This window comes from Lynx canadensis, chromosome D3 (assembly GCF_007474595.2).
Source record: "Lynx canadensis isolate LIC74 chromosome D3, mLynCan4.pri.v2, whole genome shotgun sequence".
In the NCBI taxonomy this organism is placed as follows: domain Eukaryota; kingdom Metazoa; phylum Chordata; class Mammalia; order Carnivora; family Felidae; genus Lynx; species Lynx canadensis.
This window is the reverse complement of record NC_044314.2, coordinates 56,348,580-56,361,043: the sequence shown is the minus strand read 5'-3', so window position 1 is coordinate 56,361,043 and position 12,464 is coordinate 56,348,580. Positions and strand designations below refer to the sequence as shown.

General features: G+C 39.7%; 1 protein-coding gene across 1 annotated transcript in view; it reads left to right on the top strand.

The window, feature by feature from the left end:
* The window catches only part of LOC115498668 (lethal(3)malignant brain tumor-like protein 4), a 284,214-nt gene extending 274,438 nt beyond the window's left edge, over positions 1-9,776 (top strand). Inside the window, exon 15 of the mRNA XM_032595338.1 lies at positions 9,571-9,776. Coding sequence (XP_032451229.1) covers positions 9,571-9,776 — 206 coding nt within the window. The remainder of the gene's footprint in view (positions 1-9,570) is intronic.
* Positions 9,777-12,464: the final 2,688 nt, after the last annotated feature.

The window sequence follows — 12,464 nt, the reverse complement described above, 5'->3', positions numbered from 1 at the left end:
ATTATTAATTCTGTGCCTTCTCATACCAATCTGAATCATCTGTGGGCCTGCTTTTCTTATTGTCCTTCCTAGGAGAGTTGATCTACTACAGCTACTCCATCATAACTGGGAGTGGGATTCCTGCCATATTCTTACTTAATAGCCACAAAATCTCACTGGGTGATTCTACCATCATTTATTTAATTAAATGCTCATTCATGCACATTTTTATTCTTTTCAGCTTTTACGTTTAAAATAAAGACACGGTAAATACTCATACAGTTATATGTGGGCATTTTCAGGAATGTTTTTATAGAATTAATATCTGAAAGTGAAATTGTTTGATCAAAAGTGTGCAATTATAAATTATAAGTGTTCCTGTCAGCCTACTTTTAAAGTGTCTGTAGCCATATACTCTCCTAATAACATATAAGAGTAATTACTTCATTCTGCCCTTGCAAGTAATGACTGTTGCTTGTTCCTGTCCTTTGTGCATTTTATTCTTGCTTATGCCATTATTGCAGATTTGAAGCTAGCTTAATGTATTATGGATACCAATTATTCATTGTCTGTTATAGACCTTACTAATAATTTTTGTATATACTCCCATCTTGTGCTCCCACCTTGTATACTTTTTCATTTTTTAACTAAAAATGAATTTTCATGCAGTCTGATTTATCATTTTTTTTCTGTCATGGTTTCTAGTCTTCATCTCATTCTTATTCCAAATTAAGGTCATACAACTATGTATGACAAGAAAAAGCTGTGGCCTTGTCTTTTTAACATGCAAATCTGTATGCTATATGGAACTTATTTTTATGTAAGGATTAATGTAATATACCAGCTTGTTGTTTTTCTGAATTATTTCAATACCATTTAAAAAATAACCCATCTTATTTTCATATTAATTTGAATACAGTCTTCATATAGGAAGTTCTGTCATATATTTGAAACTTAAAAGCTCTGACAGGGCCTTGGGTGGCTCAGTCCATTAAGCTTCTGACTCTTGATTTCACCTCAGGTCATGATCTCATGGTTTGTGAGATTGAACCCCATGTTGGGACTTGGGATTCTCTCTTCCTCTCTCTCTGCCCCTCCCCCACTTATTCACACACAGTGTCTCTCAAAGTAAATAAATAAACTTAAAAAAATACATAAAAATAAAAGCTCTACCATCACTGATACTATGTGTGTGTCCAAGACTCCCTTCATACCTAGAGCTTAAGGCCACCACATTCCAGAGAAATCTGAACCTACTGGAAGAAAGCCAGTGCTGAAATATCATTAGAAGTCAAAGTCATACCTAGAGCTGAAGGCCACCACATTCCAGAGAAATCTGAACCTACTGGAAGAAAGCCAGTGCTGAAATATCATTAGAAGTCAAAGTCTGGAGAAAATGAGGAAGACAAGAGCAAGGAGACAAAGATCATCACCCTAACAGGAAGAAGGAAAACCACAACTAGAGAACCAGGAATGAAAACAGAGATTTAAGCAGTGTACCAGAAAGCCACAACCTGTGGACCTTCCCGATGGGTTTAAAAGATTCAGATCTTAGACATCTTTTTAGTTCACCTAGCTCTCTATGGAAGGTGACTCAGAGTTAACAAAACTCACTAGTTTTATACACCCATTAAAAGCCTCTGCACAGCCTCTGTGGGTCAGTTTCCCAGGAATTTTTAATTCATGGAATTACAATGCAAGTCTGTCTGAAGGGCTCGGTTTTGCAATACATCACAAAAGTAGTTGTTCCTGTATGTACCTACAGATCTTTAACCACCACTGAATGAGTAAGTTGTTTCTACTTACACAGGTGCATGCTACATAGAGTATCGGTGAGAGAAGGAGCCTGATAGCAAATTGATATATATGTAGGCTCTGGATTTTGGTTGGGGAGGTTGGTTCTTTGAAGCTCATGTTCAAAATTAGTGTTCTGTCTGTCCAAGCTTCTGTCTTAGTCTGTGTGGCATGATCCTCCAGACCAGCAATAACCCAAGTTGCAGTTCCACAGACAGTGGTTGCTCAGAGTTTGGAAGTGCCCTGTGATCCCCAACAATGATTTGCATGCTTACTGCATAATTTCTTCATTAGGTTAGAGACTATCATTAACATGCTCTTTAAATTTGGTGAAAATATATTTTGTCATTTTCAGCCTAGGTAAAGGATACATAGAAAATCAACTGGGTGGCTCACTTAGTTAAGCATCCAACTCTTGATCTTGGCTTAGCTCTTGATCTCACGGTCTTGATCTCAGGGTCACGAGTTCGAGCCCTGCATTTACGTCCATGCTGGGAGTGAAACCTACTTAAAAAAAAGAGACAGAAACATAGACAATTATCAGTGGCTACACTTTGTGTATTCTGTGAGCTGAATTTTACCCTGAATTTTAAGGGCCTTCTTGGGGTTCATGCCCTGTGGGTTTGCTCACACAGGGATCTGAGGAAAGAAGAGACTACCACAACCTTCTTGATGACATTATTTGCCCATGGGAATCATCACAGGCAAAAAGCAAATTGATGGCTTCAGTTCTGATGTGGAAGTCATCACTCTAGTCCTCACAACAAGAAAGAAGCTGAACAAACTGAAAATCAACAGTTCTTTCAGATCTGTCAGAGAGTGGAGGTCCTGCCCTCAAGGGGAACTGTTTTGCCACTGGTTTATGTGTCCTGTGGGAAAAGCAATTAGACAGCTCCAATCCCCTCTAGCTATGTGTCATACATACTGGAAGGGAAATCAAAAAGGCTAAGAAACTCTTCTTAAGGCCACAGGGACTCAAACCCACTAACAAAACAAAACAAAACAAAACAAAAAATCAAAAACAAAACACAGGTTTAATCATAAGACTCTAGAACATTTTCCCCACCAATACATTGACCACCACATCAATAGGGCTCCAATATAATAACAGTAGATTTATAACCGACAACTCTGAGACACAGACTCTGCTGAAGGAGTTTCTAGGGAAATCCAAAGACAAAGAGAAAGAAAGAGGACAACTAGAGGAAGTTGAAGCCTCTAACATCTACAGGGAAGCATGAATAGCCTAACTGCTAGCTGTTTTAACATAAAATCTCACACCAAAGACCTTTCACCTAAGTTCCTATTACCTGATACATCATGTCTGGCTTTCAGCAAAAACTGCAAAGCATGCTGAGAGGCAAAAACAAACAAGCAAACCCACTACAGACTGAAGAGATAAAGCAAGCATCAGAACCAGTCTCAGATATGGCAGGCATTTTGGAATTGTCAGACTGGGGATTTAACCATGATACAGCTATGTAATTATGTAACTGTGATGAGAACTCTAATGGAAAAAAAGAGGACGTGCAAGAATAGATGGGTATTATAAGCAGAGAGATGGAAACTCTAAAAAGGAATCAACAGGAAATGCCAGAAATCAAAAATACTATAAGAAAAATGAAGAATGCCTTTGACAGGCTCACCTTTAGCTCGGATATGCCCAATGAAAGGGTCAGTGAACTTGAAGCTGTCGGTAGAACTTGCCAAACTGAAAAACAAAGTGAAAAAGAAATGAAAAAAAGATGCTACAGAATATCCAAAACTGTGGAACAATTACAAAGAGTGGAAAATACATGTAATGGGAAGATCTGAAGAAAGATAAAAAGGAGCAGAAGAAATATTTGAAATAAGAATGGCTGAGAATTTTCCAAAATCAATGACAGACACCAAAACCCCAGATCCAGGAAACACACACACACACACACAAAACCCACTAAGGATGAATATGAAAAATTCTACACCTAGCTATATCATATTTTAGTTACAAAAAAAATCAAAGACAAAGAAAATCTTGAAAGAAGACAGATTAAAAAAAAACCCGTAGAGGAGCAATGAGAAAAGTTACATTGGACTTTCTTTAGATTGGACTAGCCATCTAAGCAAAAAGAGAGTGGACTGAAATATTTAAAAACATTTAAACTTTTTTTAAAGAAAATAAAACCCACAATGAACAATTTTGTGCACAGTGAAGCTATCCTTCAAAAGTGAAGGAGGAATAAATACTTTCCCAGATGAGCAAAAACTGAGGGGATTTGTCACAGTAGACCTGCCTTGAAAGAAATGTTAAAAGAAGTTCTTCAGAGAAAAAGAAAATGATAAGGGTCAGAAAGTCAGAGCTACATTAAGAACGAGCATTAAAGAAGGAACAAATGGAGGTAAGATTAAAATCTATTTTTCATATTCTCAGTTGATCTAATAAATCAGTTTGTTCAAGTGCTTTTCAAAATAATCATAACAGCAATGTATTGGATGATTCCAACTTATGGCTAAATGAAATGAATAAAATTTTAAAGAAAGTTTAATATGCCAAGGAAGGAGAGAAAATCAAATGATATAAAATGCTCGATTAAAATCAGAGAAGGGGGGCGCCTGGGTGGCGCAGTCGGTTAAGCGTCCGACTTCAGCCAGGTCACGATCTCGCGGTCCGTGAGTTCGAGCCCCGCGTCAGGCTCTGGGCTGATGGCTCGGAGCCTGGAGCCTGTTTCCGATTCTGTGTCTCCCTCTCTCTCTGCCCCTCCCCCGTTCATGCTCTGTCTCTCTCTGTCCCAAAAATAAATAAACGTTGAAAAAAAATTTTTAAAAAATAAAATAAAATCAGAGAAGGGAGGAAGAGAGGGAGAAGACAAAAGAGAAAAAATGTCACAAGGGCAACAAATTCGAAATGGATCATAGATCTAAATATAAGACACAAAACTATAAAACTTCTGGAAGATTATGTAAGACAAAATAGATGACATTGTGTTTGACAGTGGGTTCTTAAAGACGACACCAAAGGCACAATCTATAAAAGAGAAACTTGAGAAGCTGGACTCCATTAAAACTAAAAACTTCTGTGAAAGACACTATCAAGCAAATGAAAAGACAAGCCACAGACTGGGGAAAAAATATTTGGAAAACATATATCTTATAAAAGACTTGTGTCCAAAACATACAAACAACTGTTGAAAACTAGCCATAAGAAGACAACCCACTTCTTAAGAGGACAAAGATATCAACAGACACATCAGCAGGCCTAGATGGCAAATAAACACATGAAAAGATGCTCAACATCCTATGTCATCAGGGAACTGCAAATTACAACCATACAATACCCCCCCATGCCTATTAGAAAGGCTGAAATTCCCCCAAACCGGTGAGCACGTGGTGCAACAGGAACTGTCATTCTTTGCTGGCAAGAACACAAAACAGTATGGCTGCTTTGGAAGAATCTGGCACCTGCTTTCTAAAACGAAACACAGAATTCCCATGTAATCCAGCATTCCTATTCCTAGGTATTTACTCAAATAAATTTGAAACTCACGTCCAAATAAGTGGTTCAGTTGTTTTAAGTGTTTGACTCTTGATTTTGTCTCAGGTCATGATTCCATGGTTTGTGAGATTGAGCCCCTTGTTGGGTTCTGTACTGATTCCGCTTGGGATTCTCTCCTCCCCCACCCCTCCCCTGCTCACATGCATTCTCTCTCTCTCTCTCTCTCTCTCTCTCTCTCTCTCTTTCAACATAAATAAACTTAAAAAAAACCTACACGCAAATTTTTATAGAAGATTTAGTCCTAATCACTAAAATCTAAAAGCAACGAAGATGTCCTTCAGTAAGTGAAAGGATAAACAAACTGTGGTACATCCATACAGTGGAATATTATTCAGCATTAAAAAGAAATGAGTTCCAAAAATGCATATTGCTAAGTGAAAGAAGCCAATCTGAAAAGACTACATACTCTATGATTTTGGCTATACAATAGTCTCTAAGAGGCAAAGCTGTAGAAACAGCAAAAAAAATCGGCAGTTTTGGGGAGTTTGGGGTGGGGAAAGGCAAAAAGAGATGAATAGGGAGAACTTGGAATTTTCAGGGAGGTGAAACTATTCTGTATGAAACTATCCACCATGATAGATGCGTGGCATTATGTATTTGTCAGAACCCATAGAACTGTATAACACAGACTGGATCCTAATGTAAACTATAGACTTCAGTTCCTAATAATAATGTTTCAATATTGGTTTATCACTGGCAGGATAAGTACCACACTAATGCACGATATTACAAATAGGAAACTGGGGAGTTGGGGAAGAAAGGGGGACTTCAGGAACCCTCCATACTATCTGCTCAACTTTTCTATAAACCCAAAACTGCTCTAAAAAACAAAGCACTAATTTTTTTAATGTGATTGTAAGTACTTAGTATATTTGTAATGACCCAGCAGTACTTTGTGTGATGTGGGCAGACAGAGGGATGGAGCAAGGTGGATTTACTGAGGAGAGGTAGGGATTTTTTGCAGTTGGCTGAAAGGTGATTCGAAGGGCAGGAGCTTGGTACCCACAATTAAGTGAAAGGAGGACATTCTGAGAATTAAGTGAAAGGAAACTGAAGGTATAATAAACATATGTAATGAGTATTCTCAATTTCAGTCTAGAAAAATGTTTACAGCCATCACAAACATCTGTAGTGCTGTACATTATGCGCCGGTTCTTATGGAGTGTGGATACTGCATCTGTTTTTTCTTTTTCTTTTTTTTTTAAGTTTATTTGGCGAACAGGGGAGGGGCAGAGAGAGAGAATCCCAAGCAGGCTCCACGCTATCAGTGCAGAGCCCCACACAGGGCACAAACTCACAAACCGTGAGATCATGACCCGAGCGAAGATCAAGAGTCTGACGCTCGACTGACTGAACCACCCAGGTGCCCTGATACTGCATCTGTTCTTGGTAATACTCTCATGCAGGCAGTCTGCTACTTTTGATGTCAGTTAAAATATTCATAAGAAGAGCTTTCAAGGTAGAATAGAATGTAATAAAAGTTTCTCATTTAAAAGGAGAGCTATTAGCCTTAACTTTGCTTAAAAAAATAAGTAGCAGAGCACTGTGTCCCAATTCAGAGACCAGCTGAGACTAGAGGTGTTGAGCTAGAGATTTTGGAGGTGCTGAGATTTGAATGATCAAGTTTGTTTCTCTGCCAGATGCTCTGAAACACCTACACCCTTGGGCCTGCTGGTAGCATCAGCATAGCCGCCAATGAGGCTCAAAGCAGGAAGAAAATCCTTGGAAGTAAGTGGAAGGGTCTGGATGCCTCTTAGCCTTCTTTGTAAGATAGCCTGAGCTTTTTGTTTTTTTTTTTCTTTAGCTTGTCTTTTTAATATGTTCTATATTATCTTTCTAAAAACTCCCTTCACCCTTCTTTTCTAGAACACTCTTCCTGTCAAATTCCCGAAACACATGAAAATGAGAAAGCCAGTTTTTTTTTTCTTGATGGACTCTAGATATAGATTATAGCTTATGGGTTTTGCACACATAAGCATTATTGACAAAATATTTTGAAAATCCAAATGTGGAGAAAAGTTATAGTGCAAGAATTAAAAAAAAAGTCTGAGTAAAAATAAATCTGCTTTAATAAGTAGATACTTATTTTTAGTCATAAGGCTTGAGGGACTGACAACTCTAAAAACTCAATTCCGCAGCACCAAGTCTGGTGCAATGTGGGCAGCCCTCCCATACGCTTCCTCAGAGTATTCCAAAAATAACCGTCTCGAACTGGAATCTTCTCTGACACATCCTCTTCCCCATGCTGACACCACACCGTCCCCGGTGATCGGAGAGCACAGCTTTACCTACCCAAGTCTCTCCTGCCTGCTCTGCTGGGCCCTGGAACCTTGTTAGGAGAGAGTGAGAAGATCCCGGTGGTCAAGCTGAGGGGCCTCCCCTTGTTTACTGTCCAGAGTTGTGGAAGAGTGGACAACCCAGAGACAAACAGAGAAACAGGCCTTGTTTTCTGGAATAGAATCACAGCTTGCATCCCAACGCTGCACGGTATTCTTTCACCAGGGCCAAAATGGGATTCCTAGGTTCTTGGATTCTAGGCTTGTCATCCCAGACAAGGTGATGGGGAATTCTAATAACTTCAGCTTCTTCCCAGTGTCAGATTTGAGGGATATGGACATTCCCTTCTCATATTCTGTGAACGTGTAAGAATCGTGTGGGTGTTTCTGGGTGCAATGGATGGCCCCAAAACAAAACCATTTGTCTCCTCTATTCGCCAGTTGTCCCAGGGCATTTAGAGGCCTGTCTCCCTTGTCTGTAATTTCAGTGCCAAAGGGAAATATTCCCAGGTGCAGCAAAGAAGCTTTACCTTTCAAGTATATTGGGGGTCAAAGAAAGAAAGCCCCCAAATCTCTCCAACCAGTTGATGTTGTGAGACACTTTTTTGCCTTGATGACAGGTACCAAGGGTTTGAAACAAAACCAAACAAAACTGCCCTGATATACAGTCTTCCTTGGAGAGAACATGCTTGTTTTATAAGAAAAAGTTTTCTAACCTTGGGATTTATACTCCATAAGGATACAGTCAATAAGAGCTCAGGGCTTGTTCTAAAGGATACAGCAGAAAGGTTAGAGAGGACAGAATGTTCACGAAGCTGGAACGATTGAGGGAATGAGGCAGGGGAATTCCTTTTCTTAAAAGCCCTTTACTCAAATGTTGTCCTGGGTTTCTTTACCTAAGCTGCTTCTACTGCTGTTGTGACATCCCATGATTGCTGAGAGAGAAGACATAAACGGTGAGGCCAAGCATCCTGTGTCTAAACAGAGAATCAGGATTCAATATCTTGAATAAATATAAATGATCCTTGGCTGTATCTTTGGACAGTTGTCATGCTAGATTTCTGAACTGAAATTCTTTGGACCTAGAAATCATTACTGAGCAGTAGAAAAGGAGAGTGTTGTTGCTGACCCCAGTATACTCGGGTTGTTTTCTCAAAAGGCATGCTGATCTATTATATAAGTTGAGAAATACAAGGAGTTTTCACCTCTTTATAAATTAAAGGAATAGCTGTTAAAATGAATAAGTTTATATAAATGAGGGGCATATATATTATTTCAGTACCATATGAAGATATACCTGAATATGCTTAGTATATCAATTAGGTATTTGGTTGAGTCACACTGAGTACATTGCCTCTCTCCTTGTTGCCATAGTTACCGTTGCCCTGTGGGGGTACATCCTGTATCATTTATGTCGTAGACTTTATTTATTAGCAAAGACAACAGTTTCTTCTTTTATTTACATGGTTTTCCCTCATTCACTGTTTTCTAATGCTTTCCTTTATTGATTTGTTTTCTTTGCCTTGAATAATTTCAGATGATGCCATTTTCCTTCAGATTTTGACTGCTGAGACATCAGTGATTTTCATGTGCAGAAAGTCAGATTATAAAATAACCACAAAAAGTAAATAATAAAATAGAAAGCATTTAAGGAAACTGCAAACTAAACTAAAAAAATACAGAAGGCAGGATTCCTGAGTTATTCTAGATGTAGCTACCATGATGAACTTTTATTTTCTTTAATTTCCCTTTAGAAAGATAAGGCTTTCAAAAAAAAAATTTCCCCAGTGGTCACAGATTTTCATTCAAATACTTTGCCTAGTTTTTGTTCTATAATTTTGAAAGGAACACCCTTAAAAAAAAACATTTCTGGCAGTGGCATCAAATAATAGCTGTCTCCTTAATATGTTCCCTGTGATGGTGATCATCTGGCACTCGCTTCCCATATTATAGCGGATGCGTGTTTATTGGCCCTTTTGTGCTCTAAAGGATTGTGGTTACCATTTTACTTGCTGTTCACACAGTTGAGAGTCCGTATGCGTGACCTGTCCAAGGTCACACAGCTGGTAAACGACAGAGTTAGGTTCGGTTTTCCTCGGGAGTCCAAGGCTCTTCCCTGTAGTGCACCGCTCCTGGAGCTGCCGGGCTGTGCGCCTCGGTGGAAGGTGTCATTAGACGGAACACTGGAGAATTGACTTTAAGCTGAGCCACAAACTCACTGCGTGATGTGGCTAGAACATTCAGACTGGGAGCCCTGGCTTCCTCATTTGTCAGATGGAAAGCATCTCTCTACCTCTCAAAGTGGTAGCTGACCAGATCAAAGGAGAATTAATATGAAAGGGCATTAAAAACAAAGCACTGTATATGTAAGAGTATGACCAATAGTCAAACATCTCTCTATATGTTCATCAGAGGTGGATAAATAACACCTTCACCTGAACCTCCTGACGGGCACTTCATGCCCAGCTGGGCCCCCAGGAGTGCGTGTACTCTTGTGGTTTTGCTTCCTCTCTGACCCTTGCTAAGTCCTCACGTAAACATAAAAGCAAACTTCTTCCACAGAAACGTGGGAGATTTTGTTTTGTGTGGAATAGATTGGCATTGAAGTCTGTGTCAAAAGCCATTTGAGTGACTCTTGCATTCTTACTCTGCTTGTTGACAGTCGTTTCCTTACAAGAATGTCTTTCTGCTTGGTCAGAAATTTCTCCTTGGAGATGACAGAATTGCTGTCTTACCATTAATAAATTTTGTAACCCACATCCTTTTTATTTTAAAGAAATACAAACAAATCTACCCAAAGCCATGCTTTCACACACAATCGAGGTAACCAATGCTTTCCCGAAACACGGATGTGTTTTCAGCCTTGCTGGTAAGCTCACCTTTCGATAATCGCCTTCTGGCCACTTGCAGAAGCAATTACTTCCACAGTTCATAAACACGGGGCTCCTGGGTGGCTCAGTTGGTTAAGCATCTGACTTTGGCTCAGGTCATGATCTCATGGTTTGTGAGTTCAAGCCCCACATTGGGCTCCGTGCTGACAGCTTGGAGCCTAGAGCCTGATTCAGATTCTGTGTCTCCCTCTCTCTCTCTCTCTCTCTCTGCCCCTCCCTCGCTCACACTCTGTCTCTCACTCTTGCTGTCTCAAAAACAAATAAACATTAAACATTTTAAAAAAATGAAACACAAGTCTACTGTATACAGAGAAGAGACTAAGATTAAAAGTTTAGTCATCTGGATTTCACACATATATCCTGACGTATAGTGAAGAGATCCTTCCCTGAGGATCTGAGACTCTGAGTTCAGTCACTAACTTTTTCTGTGGCATTGGACAACCCTCTTGGGACATCTGTCATTTGATGGGTTGCATTTGGCTAAATTGCAGGGGATGTCGGTTATATGTTTCTTTGTGTTTCTTATGTTTATATCAAAAGATTAATTTTTTTTACTTCTTTGAACTCAGGGGTTGGAGGATAAGTTTTTCTGATAATCTTTGTTTGGATTGTTTTACTGTTTTACCTTAACATTAAGACCGTTCCCTGAAAATCTTTCTAAATCACTCCCCTAAAAGGAATTCTTGAACACACTATCAAAGAAATCTTGAACATACTATCAAAGAACATCTTGATACATCTTGAACATACTATCAAAGAAATCTTATTTTCAAATATACCTACTCAAGCAATGATCTTGGTGCTCATGGCACTCTGGATTGAGCTGCTTAGAATCCTACACCTGTATCCGGTGCTTAATAACTCTTAAGCCTTGTGATTTGAGAAGTACGTGTATGAGTGAAATGAATATGCTAATACCAGATGTCATTAATCAGTACAAATTAATCTTGGAATGAATGAGAAAATGTTATAAATCTTCTTTGGGGGTTCCATTCCACCTAAGGTTAAAACCTCCTTAAATACTTCTAGGAAATTCCTTAGAGAGGTTGTAGTAGGCAAAATGGTTCCTCTTTTATATATATATATATATTGGGGTGGTATAGCCATTCACCAAAAATAAGAGAGATGTGCAATTTGAGTTGCTTCTTCAACACCAGAGAGCACGGAAGTATCTAATCATAATGTCTCACAGATTCCTCAGGTAAAAGGTACTAAGTTCTTGGAAAGAGTTTCAAAAACAACTAGGTTTCAAAGTCTATTTTGTGTCTTCCAGTGGAGTCATAGAGTAATCTAGAAGTAAACAGATAAAAGCTGAACTCCTAGGAGGGGAAAGAGGGAAGCCCACCCACTTGGTGCTGCCCCCTAACCATGCAAGGGCCCTGAGGCACTTCCACAGAACCGTTTTTGTGGTGGCAGCATCCTTCATGTGTTCATGTGGCCATTCAACACATATTTTCTACATACCCAGCATTATTCTAGGCATGGCGGAGACCACAGTGAACAAGAGCAAAGCTGGTCTCAGCTGTCATGGAGCCCACCGTCTGGTGAGAGTGACTGACACCAAGCCGGGGAAGGTTACAGCTGAAGTAAGTGCCCGGAAAGAGCAGCATGGGGTGCCAGAGGGTCAGAGAGGCTTCTCTGAGGGAGTGACACGGGGTCCACTCCTGAAGGGTACGGACACATGAAGTGGACATCAAGGGAAGCGCAGAGGCAGAGGGCAAGGGGAGAAAAGAAGGACATTTGCTGAGTGTTTCCATGAGCTGACAGTATGAGTACCGTGTGTGTTATTTATTTCAATGATCTGATATGATAGTCTTAATCTGATGTTGAGGGTACTGCTTTTCACCCTGTTTTACCGAGAGGAAACCAAGGTACAGGAATTACATCGTGTACCCTTGGTCCCGCTGTTAAAGATGATGGAGCCAGGGTTTGAACCCAGGTCTTACTGTAGAGCCTACACCCTGGGCCACCACCCCATTCACCTCCTAACAC